The 16,335-nt window shown below is 39.2% G+C and overlaps 2 protein-coding genes and 3 non-coding genes across 5 annotated transcripts in view; 2 read left to right on the top strand and 3 right to left on the bottom strand.

The window, feature by feature from the left end:
* Positions 1 to 16,335, top strand: part of vax2 (ventral anterior homeobox 2) — a 74,028-nt gene that overhangs the window by 23,921 nt on the left and 33,772 nt on the right. The gene's annotated exons all lie outside the window — the stretch shown is intronic.
* The window catches only part of c1h20orf27 (chromosome 1 C20orf27 homolog), a gene marked incomplete in the record, with an annotated part of 71,458 nt that overhangs the window by 44,737 nt on the left and 10,386 nt on the right, over positions 1 to 16,335 (top strand). Inside the window, 1 exon segment of the mRNA XM_037675656.1 lies at positions 8,776 to 8,914. Within this exon segment, the coding sequence (XP_037531584.1) occupies positions 8,776 to 8,914 (139 nt within the window).
* trnan-guu lies at positions 9,809 to 9,882 on the bottom strand. Its single transcript has one exon. It is a non-coding gene; the product is annotated as a tRNA-Asn (tRNA).
* On the bottom strand, positions 11,475 to 11,548 carry trnan-guu. The gene has a single exon. It is a non-coding gene; the product is annotated as a tRNA-Asn (tRNA).
* On the bottom strand, positions 14,184 to 14,257 carry trnan-guu. The gene has a single exon. It is a non-coding gene; the product is annotated as a tRNA-Asn (tRNA).

The following is a 16,335-nucleotide window of genomic DNA, read 5'->3' as shown; positions in this document are numbered from 1 at the left end:
ACCGTTCCATTAAAAAAAAAAACCTCACCAATATAAAAAGCTTCTGTGTTTTGTTTTTTTTTTTGTGCGTGTGTTTTTTTTGTTTGTTTGTTTGTTTTTTGAATGTCCAGAGGACTTGACTTAACTTTTTTAGATTTTTCTACCTGGATTATTGAGCATGCATCAGGATGCTTCTGTTTTAAGTTAATTTTTAATTTAAGAAACTGTCAAGTATTTCTATTAATGCACTACTACTTATGCACTTTTCACTTGTCGCTTTTAAACAGGTTAGGTTTAGATTAGTGAAAACTTACAAACGTGCACTGTTCGAGTGTTGTCATTGTGTTAGAGAGTAAATGTTATGAATAAATTTGACATTAAACATAATCCAAGTTGAAGTGTTGCATCATTTTCAGCCCCCTTTTTGGCATCTGCATTTGGTAGCAGGTCAAACTGACAATGACCATGCAGAATAATGTAGTATTTTAATTCCACAGCAGAGAAAGATATGTAGTCTCTGTAAGTAGGTCTAGGGGAAAAGTATTGGTATTGGTTATTGGCCATGTAAGTTTTAACATATCGGATGTCTGCCAAAAATCCAATATCGTGCATCCCTAAATAGTAGAATCTTTTTTCTCTCTCTCTCCGCACCCCGCTCTGAGCTGCCAGTGTGGGCTGCATCTCCCCCACTTTAAACTGCCGGTACAAACACGCGCAGCTAAACTGTCACGTGAGATCCTCAGAGAACAGAGTCAGGTGATGAAAGCCTGAGCATCAGAGAACTGAATCATTCCTGCAGGAACAGAGGAAGCTGAAACTCCACAAGCTTCAGGGTCAGCTGATCACCTCGTTACAAGTTCTGGAAGTTAGAGCTCATTTAAAGGCAACATATTTGTTGTATGTTACATTGATGCTCAACAGATCTTAAGCTTCGTTTTATTTAGTGATTTTGGGAAACTTCACCTGCACTTTAGTTTTTGTGGTGGATTTATTGATCTATATTTTGTGCAGACTTTTTCAATCTAAATAACAGAAGGATCATTTTTATTTTTTATTTTTATACTTGGAGACTGAATACTATAAAGTAATTTCAGTAAAATTAACCTTTGTTTTTTAAATTTTATATAATACTGCAAAGCAACATGTTAAGTTAATTTTGTCAAATAAATAACTGATTTCTGTTTTGTTTTTTTGTTATATCACAAAATTTATCGTTATTGTCAGAATGCTCTGAAATATCACAATATTATATTTGAGCCATATCACCCACCCCGAGCCACCACAGCTAGTCAACCTTAGCCCAGTCAAAAATGTCTAACTCAAATGAACAGAGGTGCTGAATCCTACAAACATAAACTCTATAATTCACTGTGGATGTCAACTTTCAGATGATGTAGCTGAAAACCGTGCTGCGCCTCAACAAGCCTCACACCAAAACATTCTCCTGAATGCGAGCAGTTCACCACCAGACTGAGCTGCACTGCATGTTAAGGAAGAGACAGGCAAATAATCATTTGCACTTTATTTATTTTTGTTCAAGTGGCACAGAAAACAAAGTGCAGCTTAAGCAGCCGAAACATACAGGGCAGCTTTTTTGAAAAGATCTACAGCCGACAGGCATTCTTTATCTGCGAGCAGCAGATCTTTAAAGAAAAAGTAATAAACTGCTCAAGTCCTAAAATAATTTCTACCAGTACACTGGAGTGTTTCTGGTTTTATTTCCTGTCCTATTCAGATCAAATTCTGTTGCGTTTTGTTCGGCGGGCGTAATAAATAAATGATTTATTCAGTTCATTCCTTTAGTTCTCTCCCCGTCTGTTCTTTTTGTTTTCAAGAAATGAGGAAAACATGAACCTGGATGTTAATTAAACATCTTATTTCTGTTCACCTGCTAACTTGTTTTCTCAGAGCACTTCATTTGAGCCTCGGAAGGTGTTAAATTAGTTCACACCATCATATTATTGCTTGAAGTGTGTGTGTGTGTGTGTGCGTGCGTGCGTGCGTGCGTGTGTGCGTGTGTGTGTGTGTGTGTGTGTGTGTATTTCAGACTTGGCTGAGACCACTCGCAGTTACAAACTGGCATGTTTATGCGCGAGTGTTTATCAAAGATATTATTGAGAGTGGGCACAGAATACAGTAAGACAACGTCGTGGCTCTTGACTCAGATGGGGGGGGTGTTGCTATGGAAACAGCCAGTAGAGATGGGAGGGGTCTCTTTATCCTTGCAGACAGAACAGAGATGTGTTGATAGGATGTGGGCTGGAAGTGGCATGCATAAAACAGCTGTTTGAATGTCGTATTTGCTGAAGATTATTTAAATTTCTCCATCTCTGTGTGCTGACGGACAGTGTGAGGACTGGCATGAGCAACATATAATTTTTCCAGAGTATAATCAGTTCTAATTACAGTCGTGAAGCAAGATGATGTAAATCGAACACCCATCAGTGGTACAGACGTTTGAAGAAGTGCTGCTTCAGAAGCAACCAAGGCTTTCCCCATCAAATATTAAAATAAAATTAGAGCTGCTTTACAGACAATCGATAGGTTTTCATCCTGTTAAACACTTACAACATTGTAATCTGTGAAGAGATTAAGGGCTGATGAATGATGTTTGTGTCGTTGTCTCTGGGTAAGACGGACAAAAACAGAAAAGTATAGAAAAGCCGTACCAGGAGCTGTTGAAAAGTTGTAAAAACCTCCAAAATCAAAACAGCTCTTCTCAGTCGTTTTTTATTAAATGATAAATCTACTTATTGCATCATTAGAAGCTATTTTTTAAAACAGACTATAATGATGGATGAATCTAAGTCATAAAGTTTACCAGCCCCCCACACACACACACACTTTTTTTGTGTTGTTGCATTACAAATTTTCTGTATTATCTTAGTACCTTAATTGTTTCATGTTGGAAGTAATACTTCCCTTTAGCCTTCCAATGTGTAAAGTTGTCTTGTGTGTTGAGCTGCTTTGACATATTAACTGATCAAAAGACAAATTAGCCCGATGCAGCTGTGTTTATAGTGTTAAAATTTGTGTTGCACTGAAAATTAAACGTATAAATCCAACTTAGTCAAATTGCCAAAGTGAAAAGTTATAAAAATCGCCTCTGTGACTATACAGCAAACCAACTTGTCATAGTTAAACAGGATCTTCAAAGCAGGTTTCTATAACTCAATTCTTCCTTGTCAAAATAAACTATTCTGTTATGCAGAATATTAACCGTAGATAAATCTAACGTGGTTGAGTCATGTCCTCTGGACAAGTTCGTCTTTGTTGAAACGTTTCATCTTTGAATGTGTTTTACTCGCTTACAGAATGGAAAATGTCTATACAAGGATTCAGGTTCTTTATTGTCATTCACGTCTCATGTGGTACATGAGGTGAAATGAAATTGTGTACACAGGGTCCCAGTTACATCTAACAATAGCAAAAATATAAAGTGTAAAAAGAAACCGTAAATAAGGATTTAAGACATAAACTAGGATATACGCTAAACTAACACCCAGCGGTATGCTAAAAGATGTAAGATATTTGCTATAGTCACTAACAGTGCAAAACAATACAGCGAACAGCAGGAGCACGATTCTCCTCGGTTCAGCTATAATTTACACGCTCAATGCGAGCACTAACATAAAGAATACGCTAAGCACTAATAGTACAAAAATACTGTAAAAATACTGTAGTTTGATTCATTTTAGTCTGTCAAGACTCACTTCTTTGATCCTAAAATTTGTTTAAAAAAATAAAAATGCTGGACTTCTATTCTGATCTGGACGTTTCGCTTCCCATCCGGGAGGCTTTATTAATTCTAAGACGTCTGTATCGTGTGGAGTTCCTTTGTCCTTTTCCTCATCTTTGTCAAATCAGCAACCAAATTTATTAAAAACCCGCTGCAGAACAAAACGGGGAGAAGAGTAAACACAAAAACATCGTCATCCCATATGTCGCTGGAGTATCTGAAAAACTCTGAAGGATTTTCTCCAAACACAACATTCCAATATAATTTAAACCCAACAGGGCCCTCAGATAGAGGCTGGTCCATCCCAAGGACAGAACCCCCAAACCCAAACTGAACAATGTGTCTGCAGACCAGTGCAGTGAGGACTGTTCAGACCTCTGTATTGGAGAAACTAAACAACCTTTCCACAGATACATGGCTCAACACCATGAGCCAGCTCTTCAGGACAAGACTCAGCAGTTCAACTACACCTCAAGGGCAATCTTTTGAGGACCAAATATTTATATGTTGGACAGAGAAGACAGCTGGTTTGACAGGGGGGTGAAGGAGGCCATTCACGTCAAACGAGAAAAAACAACTTTAAACAGAAGAGGAGGTTTCAGATGTCAACTTTCAAAAACTTATAATGCAGCTTTTGGCCTGATTCCTCTTCAGCCCCACTCCAATTCACACCTTCATGCAGGTGACCAAAACCTGTCTGTGAGCCAGGCAGACAGAGAGTCTAATGAGCCTCCATTGTGCGGGGCGAGTAGTTCCTGCCTAATCTGCAGCTGAATCTAGGTACACAGCCAGACCTCTCATGCACTTCTATAAGGCTTGGAACTCCACACTGCATACATTGTAGAATTGATAAAGCCTCCCGGGTGGGAAGTGAACCGTCTTCGACTTCAGAATAGAAGTCCAGTTGTTGTTGTTTTTTTTTTTTTTTTTTGATCATGACCTGGATGACTTGAGAATCTTCCAATGTTGCCAGATCTCATGATAGAAACAAGCAACCAGCTCTATGGAAACAAGCCCAAAACAAGTCCAACTGGCAACCCACCACATTGTGTAAAACAGAGGTTGTTTTTAAACAGTATAAACATACATTTATTATGGCATTACACATGTCACAATTAACAGCAAAATTATACTAAACATTTTGAATAACATACTTTTAAGTTCTGATTAAAAACAACATTTTGCATATGTAACAAATATGTAAAATATATATTTTTCTACATATTCTTAAAAACAAAACATTCTGACATCTACGTGTGAGTGGAGCCCCCTAGTGGTCGGCCACAGTATGAGTGTTTGTTTGGGTGTGCGCCTGTCGCCTCGCCAACTTGGACGGGAGCGATAAACAGGAAATGGGGGGGCGTGGAAGGGACAAACTACCTACTACCACTCGTCTTTTGCTTTTTTTGTGCGTAGCTGGAAGATAATCAACTAGTTTTACTCGGAAAGAAAGTTGAGCCCAAATAAGACACTTCACGTTCAAAACAAGCCCAAAAAACTGCAATCCATGACTCTCAAGATTTGCAAGTGACTTTAGAAAAAAACGAGCCAAAGTCGCTTATAATAAGCGGACTTGGCAACACGGATCTTCACCAACATACTCACTGCTTTGTAAAGTTTTATTTACAACTGTTTTAAATAAAGTTTTTTTGTGTTTAAATTGAAATTAGCTCAATTTTCATAAGTTATATTTAAATGGACATAAGTAATCGGATTGAACAGCCGTTCAGAATAAAAATGCGTCATGTAAACACCCCATTCAGATTCAGGGGGGAGTGGTAGCGCAGAGGTTAGAAGATGGGCCGATGATCGGAAAGTTGCAGGTTCAACTCCCGGTACCATCAACATCAAAATGTGGGTGGAATAGGTGGAACGCCCACACCTGTCTCCACCCTCATTCGCCCCATTCTGGGCCCCTGAGCAAGGCCCTTAACCACCACCATCTGCTCTCTAAACAGGTCTCTCTTGAAAATGAGTTCTCGTGACTCAAAGAGACTACCTGGATAAATAAAGGGTAAATGGGAAAAAAAAAATTCTGTTGATTCAGCTTGATCCGAAATTTGTAATCAGAATGAGATGGGTGGATTATGCCGATTCATAATCCGAACGGTGTGCATGTAAACACTTAATCTGTTAATTTTTTTCTGATTGTGGGAAAACTGACCTGACTGCGCATGTGCGACCTTTGTCTATCTCACGTATTTCTGCCTGACTATGCTAAAATTTCGGGGAAGCAAAACTGGTCGGTGAGTGATACATTTCTACTAGAAACTTTGAAAGAGCTCAAAATGATCTGTATTACCTGTAGGTCAGTCAGGGAGTGCAGTAACTTCTCCACCGTCATTAAAACCTGTTGCAGGTCCATTTTGGGCGCTCAGGGTTGTTTACATTCATCCTGGAAGTAGAACTACTACTTCTGTGTTTTTTTAAGGAAAGTTTACCACTCTGCGCATGCTAGTACTTCTATTCTGATTTTTTTTTTTCATTTACCCTTTATTTATCCAGGTAGTCTCATTGAGTCACGAGAACCCATTTTTAAGAGAGACCTGTTTAGGGAGCAGATGGTGGGGGTTAAGGGGCTTGCTCAGGGGCCCAGAGTGGGGCGAATGAGGGTGGAGGCAGGTGTGGGTGTTCCACCTTTTCCACACACATTTTGATATTGACGGTACCGGGAATTAAACCTGCAACTTTCCGATCACAGGCCCATATTCTAACCTCTGTGCCACCACTCTCCAATATAAAATAATAATACCGGTAATAAAATAAAAGCCTGTATGTAAACGCTCGTTGTGAACAGATTGTGCCCATCTAAATGATACATTTGATTTATTTAATCTGAAAACATTTCAATCCAGTCAAAAAATGTGCGCGTGTAAACATAGCTACTGATATACAGACTCGGGTCATGTTTGAGACTCCCCTCACAGAATGATTGTTTTTCTCCTTCAGTGTTCCCTTTCTTAATGCTGTTTAGAACCTCAGTTCCGTCCATTACTGTGTGGAGGTATATCTGCCTTCTTCGGCCTCGGCTCTTGCTGCGGGGCTTTCGTGTTGTCTTTCATTGCCTGCACGCTCCTGTTGTCGCCCTCTCTCAGTCTCTTTGTCATATCCTGTCTCTTTCTTGAGGCTATCCTCCCACAGTGCTGGAATGATTCCTCCTTGAATTTTTCTCTTTGCTCAGTATCAGGCTGTGACTTCTTCACAACTCCTCACAGCAAAACTTTGCCCGTTTTGCGTTCAACCACTGAGACTGTAACTATCTAAAGAAAAAGAATGTCCATTATACAGGTCCTTCTCAAAAAATTAGCATATTGTGATAAAGGTCATTATTTTCCATAATGTAATGATAAAAATGAAACTTTCATATATTTCAGATTCATTGCACACCAACTGAAATATTTCAGGTCACAGCTGTAAGAGCTGGTGACATATATTCAGTAACATATGCATAGCACTTTAGCTTATATTAAATGAAAAGTGTTAAATGTTATTAGCATTAGTCACTTGCGATGCTGTCTCACTTGTGGAGGTTTGTTCCGGGTTCCTAGCTGCAGTGTGGGATCCTCTGCACTCCTGTGCATGAAGGACAGACTTTAAGTTCAAAGTTTTTGTCTATTCATTGTGCCATAAGACTAATCATGCTAACGGGGCTAACACGACGTCCAAACGTCTTGTGGTAAAACTCACCCAAGTGCTATCGGCTATTAGCTTCTCAATGACGTCGGAAATGATGGTTTGTATCTCTGGTAAGGCTACGTTGGAAAAATATATCCAACTGGAGACGATGTAGCGAGGCTCAACTTAGTCCAAATATTTTCAGAATCCGATATCCTCAACGAAAAAACTTCCACACTGCCGCCATTTAGAATTTTCCTCTCTGCCGTAATCAGATCAGGTAGCGCGTGACGTCATCACGTTGTGCTGGCACTGCAGGCATCCTTGTCACTAGGTTTTCGTACAAAAACACTGTCTTTTATATCGGTGAGTTTTGATGAAATGGCCGATGCTGATAATGAATTTTATCGCTAATATCGGCCGATACTGATATCATGCCGATAATATCGTGCATCTCTAATATTTACCGGTACTTATTATGTAACTTAAACATTTGACATATTTAAGTCTGTTTTTCTGTGCAGGACTTAGAATATTATTTGCAAACAGGTCTACAAATGTAAATAAAGATTGTAATTTTGCCATAAACTGTAGTTACAATTAAAAGGTTCATCAGAGTGATGTACTGTAATTATTTCAAGGATTCAAGGTTCTTTGTTGTCATTCACATCACATGTGGTGCATAAGGTGGAATGAAATTGTGTACACAGGATCCCAGTTACATCCAACAATAACAAAATGTAAAGTGTAAAAAGAAACAGTGGATAAGGATGTAAGATATACGCTAAACGAACGCCCAAGATGAAAGATATTTGCTAGTCACTAATAGTGCAAAACAATACACTGAACAACAGCAGCACAATTCTCAAAGGTTCGGCTATAATTTACACGCTTAATGCGAGCACTGACTTAAAGAATACTTTTAAGCACTAATAGTACAAAAACAATACGCCAAACACAGCAGACGAACATTCTGTTTCTATGAATTTCTTAAAATTCTGAATTCTTAATTGAATTTATTTTTTGTTGTATTGGTATAAATCCCTCTTTTATTTGCTGACCTTTAATAAAGTGTGTGGTGAGGCCAAGCTTCGACGTTTTCCACTTCATTTGACATTAAATCATTTGTTCAATTTATTCAAAGGTACTTACAAGCAAGCAGAGCATTAGAGGGTAATTTGATTACCGGTACCTAGTTTCTTAATGGAAAACACATCAGCATATGAACTGGAGAGTGTGAAGATTAAACAAGCCTTCTTCAAATTAAGTGATGATCTGTTTATCCACTGATCTGCAGCTGCCACATGTGTAAACATCTCTATTCATTTTTTGCTGCACCTGTCGCTCTTTCAGTGTTATATACAATATGATGGTGAAAGGCAGCGCTGTATTTGTTCTTGTATTATAACTCTGGCTTTTTTTTTTTTTTTTTTGCCCCCTAGGTTGGCTTCCTAAAGACGCAGCATCGTTATGAAATAGTGTTCACCCTGCCGGAGGTCCCCGCTCTAGGAAAAAATGTGTGTCCAGCTCCAATACCAAATCCCCACCTCCAGATCTCTGACATTAAACCTGCAGCAGACGGTGAGTTCATGAGCCATCAAAGAGAGCCGTTGTTATTTCAAAGAGGCTTTTAACGTGTAACAGATCTACCAGTTTATTAAAAAAAAAACACTGATGTACAGTACATTAAAACTGGTTTTATTGGATTTAACTCTGGATGCAAATTTAATCATTTTAAACTATTGATTCAGATGAAAAGTAAAATGCCAGCCGTCAAAATTAGGCACAATTTCTAGAAACAAAACCTAATCTCTCCTTTTATTATTAGATTTACATGCTGTCCACTATGTTTAACACTATTATCACAATATTTATTAAGCTTCCGTGTCTCGCATAAGATTTGAATACAGCGAGAAACCTTTGCACTCTGCCCTCATGTTACAGTATAACAGGCACTGAGCAGTGACCCACATGCTGCAGCTTTATTTCAGCAGAGATAAACACGAGCAGTCAAGTGTTTGTCCAGATGTTGTTCCTCAGTTAAGGATGTAGTTTCAGGTTCTAAATGCACCAACAAGACCTTATAAATGAAGTCACACTGTAAATGTTAGTTCTTTGAGCCTAGGTTTGTTTGTCTTTATGATACAGCAGATATACTCCATGTGTATTCTTAACAAAAGGTTGTCTAAAGCAACAGCAGCAGACGAGAAGCTGAGCATTACAAAGTTTTCAGGGACAGTACGCAGCTGAAGATCTGGTAAAAGTCTGCAAAGTTTAATGAGCAACACAGTGGAAGTTTCAGGTCAGCACATTAAAAACAAAAATAAATGTAAATTTTGGGGGTTTAAACTATTTTAAATAAAATATTTTTGTAACAATGTATACAAGTTCACTAATATCTTTGTGTTCTAACTACTATCTGAAAATTAATAATAATTTTTAAAAAAAAGTATAAGTAAGGAGAGAAAAAGTCTTCGTCCCTGGGTGGGCTTGAACCACCAACCTTTCGGTTAACAGCCGAACGCGCTAACCGATTGCGCCACAGAGACTGAATGGGTTTTGAGGTGTCTGCTTTCCTTTACATACCGTATTTTTTGAACTATAAATATCTCTTTGGCCAGTCCTGCGACATATTTCCGTTCATATCCATTATTTATTTCCTTTTAATGATGCATGTTGGCTTCAAACTATGGAATGGACTTCCTGAACGGAGGTGTGTCTCATGAGCCCAGAGTAATAAGACCCGCCTCACATTCAGGAAATCCATTTCATAGTTTGCAGCCAGCTACAACGTGAGGACTGAGTTAGCAGCACTGTGGCTAACAGCTAACCAACTTTTCATCTAAACATGTCCGCTATGTGGAAGTATTTTACACTAGAAACACCACAAAACAAGACAGCAACGTGCAATGTCTGCAGAGCCATAGCGCCACATTAAACCGCGGTAAAGTTAGTTTTACGTTGGACATTCGAGCTCTGTGGTTTCAGCGGGGCGCTGCTCTTTGCTCAACCCAAAACAGGCAACTCGACCCCGGCCAGCCGCGTCCAATCTGCCCTGTTCAGTCTGCCCGTCTCTGAGGAGGGACAGACTGAGTGCGGCTGACCGAAATCAGGCTGCCTGCTTCAAATTGAACAAGAAGAAGACATCCCTGAATTCCCAGAGCTCAAATGTTTATTGAGAAGTTGCTAACCAACCACTATCAGTTGTAGAAAACGAAAGATTTCACAGCTTGATACTTGCAGCCAAGATATAGTTTACCCTCCAGGAGATATTTATCAGTACAACAGTAGCCTTTTTTGACATGCATGCATAGATTTGTTCAAATTGTACTTGACAGGAGATTATTACCGTCTCGTATAAAATCATCGATGATGATGATATCAGCACTGGATCGGTATCGGCCCATATTCAGATTTAGGTATCGGGATCAGATCGAAAGTTTAAAAAAGTGAATCGGTGCATCCTATTTTCAACTAAAAAAGTAACGATTAAACTGACAACTCTGATTTTACATCAGACACAGCATTACTGCGGTTAGCCGGTAGAAGACAGATCTCTATCATAGGCTAAATTTCTATAGTTTCTACCGTGTACCGTTTATATTGTGCATTCCTAGTTCATATCAGTATGAATGAATATTTAAAGCGTCAGTCAAAAATTATGTTATGAATATGGGGGAAATAACGTATACAAGTCACTTCGGTGTATAAGTCGCAGCACTGGCAAATCTATGAAAGGAACTGTGACTTACATGCTGGAAAATACGGTAAATTCCATCCATCCATCCATTACCTTTACCCGCTTATTCCATTTTGGGTCACGGGGGTCGCTGGTGCCCATGTCCAGCAATCATTGTGCGAGGGGCGGGGTACACCCTGGACGGGTCGCAAGTCCTTCACAGGGCCACATAGAGACAAACGAGACAAACAACCATTCACTCTCTCTCTCTCACCTAGGGACAATTTAGAGTTACCAGTCAGCCTAACATGCATGTTTTTGGTCTGTGGGAGGAAACCGGAGTACCCGGAGAAAACCCACGCATGCATGGAGAGAACATGCAAACTCCACCCAGAAAGGCCCTTGAACCGGGGACGGTAAATTCCATTAAAAAAAAAAGTTTTGAACACTAAAAGTCATCCTCGTCCCTGGGTGGGCTTGAACCACCAACCTTTCGGTTAACAGCCGAACGCGCTAACCGATTGCGCCACAGAGACTGAATGGGTTATGAGGTGTCTGCTTTCCTTTACGTACATAAATATTTCTGGCCAGTCCTACAGCATATAGTCCGAAGCGACTTTTATACATTTTTTTCCCCCACTATTCATGACGCAATTTTTGACTGACGAGAGAGGGCCCTCTAGGCTTTTGACAACTACCCTCCTCCTCCCTTCCCATCTTCCTCCGGAGTTAGCGGAGTTGTTCAGAAGCGACACAGGATGGTGACTTTCTTGTCGGACTCGTTGGCTTGTTATGTTAATTAAGCCTGTTCAGGATCTAGGTATGTTCCGTGTGTGCGCGTCGCGCGGGAACATATAACCGTTAGAAGCTAAGTCCATGGGGGCAGGGGCGCAACCTGTGTGTTTGCTGACAGACTCGGAAAAGGAAGGGAAGGGGCGGGGGGGTCTGTCTTTCCTCACAGCTGCTGCAGCTTCAGTGAGACATGAGAGAGACCGGGCAAGAGCGGCTTGTTGAGTTAAAATAATAAAGCACTACCCGAACCGAGCCTTTAGTCCAGTCCCTCAGCGACCACTGAGCGCCAGGCCACCGGAAAATGTCCCTGCGCTCCCAATGGTCAGTCAGCCCCTGTGTGTTATTGTTATTTCAGATTAAATGTCTGTTCTTGCTCTTTGTGAAATACACTTCGAAATAAATGTGATTTATACTCCGAAGCGACTTATATGTTTTTTTTCTCTTCATGATGTGTTTATTTGACTGACGCGACATATACTCCGCAGCGACGTATAATGCGGAAAATATTGTATATAATATTTCCCAGGCATATGGGTGATTTCATGAGATATGCTATATTTCAGTTATAATAAGTGTCATATATAAAATAAAATAAAAAACGAGCTTTTGAAAAAACTAAAAGTCATCTTTGACTGTCCCTGGGTGGGCTTGAACCACCAACCTTTCGTTAATCGCCCAACGCGCTAACCAATTGTGACACAGAAACTGAATGAGTTATGGGGCCCCAGCTTTCCTTTACATATTTCTACGGGCATAAGTGTGATTTCATGAGACATGCTGTATTTCAGTTATAGTACCGTATTTTCCGGTATTTAAGTTGCCTCAGCGTATAAGTCGCGTTTATTATGCGTTACCGCTGACCCCCGGGAAACATGGCCCAGTGTCATGCCAAAAATCGATTGGCAGCTGCGGGAGCACACACGGGAAGACTCTCTGTTGCGGTTCTTTGACATTTAACAGGATTAACACTTAAAAACAATTGTTTGTTTGCATTATACAAACATTGTTTACATTATAGCAAAGGTGTGTCTCAGTTTAACTTTTTCTTTAATGAATGCACTTTAATGGTCAATGTTTGGCGGGGGGCAGAGGAGGTAGCAGTACAAGAACAACAAATAGGCCTACTGGTAGTTGTCAAAAGCCTAGAGGGCCCTCTCACACCTCTAACGGCTGCAAATGGTAATGTTTATTCCAGTTCATATTAGGAATGTGCAATATGGCATAAAATTCATATCACGATATGTATTGTGAAGGGTGGCGATAACAATATATATCGCAATATGTTTTTGGTAAAAAATTTGCAATAGGAATTTAAAAAAAGCGTAGGGTGTCCTTTTGCCATCATATATTTTGAATTAAGAAAATTCCACTACTAGGTCCAGATCGTTTTTAAATAATAAACAAATCAAGTATTGGGCAAGTAATAAGTATTAAGTTATAAGTATAAGTATCAAGTAATAAGTATTCTTGTAGTGCAAAATATATCAAATGTGGTTTTAGCCATATGTTTTAAACAAAATAATATGTTGTTAACTCTTAACAGTTTTCGGTATTCTTACTTAAGAAATGAACAACAACAGAGCATTTTACACTGAAACACTTCACCCTCCAACCCTCTAGTGGGCGTCTCATTCCGCTGTAATGGAGAGCTGACGCAAAATGACTGTGGCTTTGACCAGAGGGTCTCGCAGTAAAATCACACAACACAGCGTTCTTTCACAGATCAGAGAGCAGGTTTCTCTAAAGCTGACCAATGCTTACTTTAACTTTCGACAAAAAAACCCTTTGGACGTAACGCAATATTTTGCGCATGCGTCAGAATACAACAACACTACGACAAGCCGGCTGTAGTTAGCTTGTTGCTTCGCTACTTAGCTCTGAAAGAAAAGACTTTAACTCCACTTACGCACAGTTTTCAACTAAAAAAAGTAACGATTAAATCTGACATGTTTTTACACTTGAACACCACTTACGCAGTTTTCAACTTAAAAAGGTAACAATTAAACTGACAACTCTGACTTTACATCAGACACAGCATTACTGCGGTTAGCCGGTAGAAGACAGATCTCTACCGTAGGATAATTTCTATAGTTTCTACCGTGTACCGTTTATATCGCGCATTCCTAGTTCATATCAGTATGAATGAACATTTAAAGCGTCAGTCAAAAATTATGTTATGAATATGGGGGAAAAAACGTATACAAGTCGCTTTGGTGTACAAGTCGCAGGACTGGCAAATCTATGAAAGAAACTGTGACTTACATGCTGGAAAATACGGTGTCATTTAAAAAAAATGCAAACTCCACACAGAAAGGCCCTTGGACCGGGGACGGTAAATTCCATTAAAAAAAAAAAGTTTTGAACACTAAAAGTCATCCTCGTCCCTGGGTGGGCTTGAACCACCAACCTTTCGGTTAACAGCCGAACGCGCTAACCGATTGCGCCACAGAGACGGTGGCTGTAATGATTACCTCTCCTGCCTGACAGAATGACGAGAGTTTTCAGTGTGTCAGAGGTCAGATAAGTGAAGGAGTTCAGCTTTGTTGAGCTCAGGCTGCTCTGCTCACGTCCTTTCTGTCGTTTCCTTTTCATTTTAAATACGGCAGAGCAAATGACATAAAATGACACGTCTTACCTTGTAACTGTTGAAACTTCTTGTGTTTGAGTGTGAGGTGTTCACTCAGGCTCCACAAATGCCAATGTGTTGGGTCAGGTTACCGCAGCAGTGATGGTGGATTGTGTTGCAGTAACACTCATTAAAATAACAACTGAATCAGACCTGCTTTACTGAGCTCTATTTATGTCCTGACTACTTTTATATGTTTGGCGTTTTTTAAATGTATCTGTCAGACACAGTATATTGCACCTGTAGTTAGATATGTTTGCAGTTTCTGACCTTCGACCCCTACACCTTGTGAAGCGCTTACGTCAAAAGGCAAACTGTGTTTTGTAGAGCCATATATATATATATATATATCAAATCCTTGTTTTTATTCCCCTATTTCTTTTTTTTTTGGCCACCACCAAGAAAAGCAGGTGATCAGATAATTACTTATGTCTCTGTGTTTGTTTCGTCTGTCTGTTAGCAAAACGTTTTTTGAACCAGAAGTTGAATTTAATGAAACTCTCTGAATGAGATCATTGGATGTAAATCTACACCGGCGTCAACCCAATGCAAAATGGCCTCCAAAGCTAAAACAACTTTATTACAACATGGCTATACCTCGGTTAATTCTGCAGCTAAATTCTGATGGGGTTACTGCGGATTAATCTTTTTTTAATTTTATTTTTATACGTTAACACTTAAATGTCAGTTCGGTATTGTCACTGGTAAGGACTGAAACAAAAATAAAATTCTGGGCAATATTTTCATCTTAATTATATCAATTCTAGCGTTTAAATCCAACATCAATACATCCCACCTTTCCATATCTTGCCTCCCTATGCTTGGAAGATCTAGTGAGTTCAAAAACGTCTTTATCGTTTCATCACCCGCTGTTTCAGATTGAGAATATAAGTTTTTATCGTATTCTTCACATGCCTTTTCAATCTCTTCTGATTTGTATACAAGGGTTGTAGATATAGGTTCTCTGATTTTATGGATTGTATTAAGCTGTTGTTTATTTCTTAATCGTCTAGCTAAGGATTTGGTTGCTTTGGGTCCACCTTCGTAATAAGTTTGTTTTAGAAATCTAGTTTTCTTTTCAACTTCGTCTGTTTATATGTTATCAATTTTATTTCTTACTTTTTTTTATTTTACTCATGAAGTTGTTCTAAAGTTTCCAGTTCTTTTATAGTTTCTTGATATTCTTTAACTTTTTGTTTTTTTATTGTATGAAGCAAAATATATTAATTTACCTCTCATAACTGCTTTCATATCATCCCACACTACAGTGGGATCTGTCTCTCCCTGGTCATTCTCCTTTATGTATATTATTAGTTCTTTTTAAAAAAAAATTCCACTAGCTCTTGGTCATTTAACATTCCTAGATTCAACCTCCAAGTTGTATTCTTGATCCTCCTAGTTAGATTTATTTTCAAGTATTGAGCACAGTGACCAGACAGGTCGGCTGGCCTTATCGTACATTCTGTTATTCTAAATCTATCTTCTGCTTTCATTAAAAAATCTATCCTTGTATAAACTTTATGTGGGGCAGAATAGAATGTATAATCTCTCTCAAGTGGGTGACACTCCCTCCAGACATCTATTACTCCCACTTCCTTCAGGGCTGTATTTATGTATCTGCTCATGTGTGTTTTACTACATTTTTGCTTTACTAATGGAATCCAAAGTGTGGTTTAATATAATTTTAAAATCCCCTCCACAAATATGTTGTTGTGTACGTCTGCTCCAGGTTGTAGGTTGTTGTAGATGTTCTAGAATTGCGCTGCTCAAGGTGGCTGCATGTTGGAGCAGCTCTGTTACTTTCATTCTGAGATTTTGCTTTTGGAAACTTTAATTCCTCTTTTTCTGGATGTAAATCAAATGTTTTGGATGATTGTTTCCTCTGGTATCGGATGTTGTGCAGCT

The sequence above is a fragment of the Nematolebias whitei genome, chromosome 1 (genome assembly GCF_014905685.2).
Source record: "Nematolebias whitei isolate Nwh7 chromosome 1, NemWhi1, whole genome shotgun sequence".
NCBI classification, from domain to species: Eukaryota; Metazoa; Chordata; class Actinopteri; order Cyprinodontiformes; family Rivulidae; genus Nematolebias; species Nematolebias whitei.
This window is presented reverse-complemented; position numbering and strand designations above follow the sequence as displayed.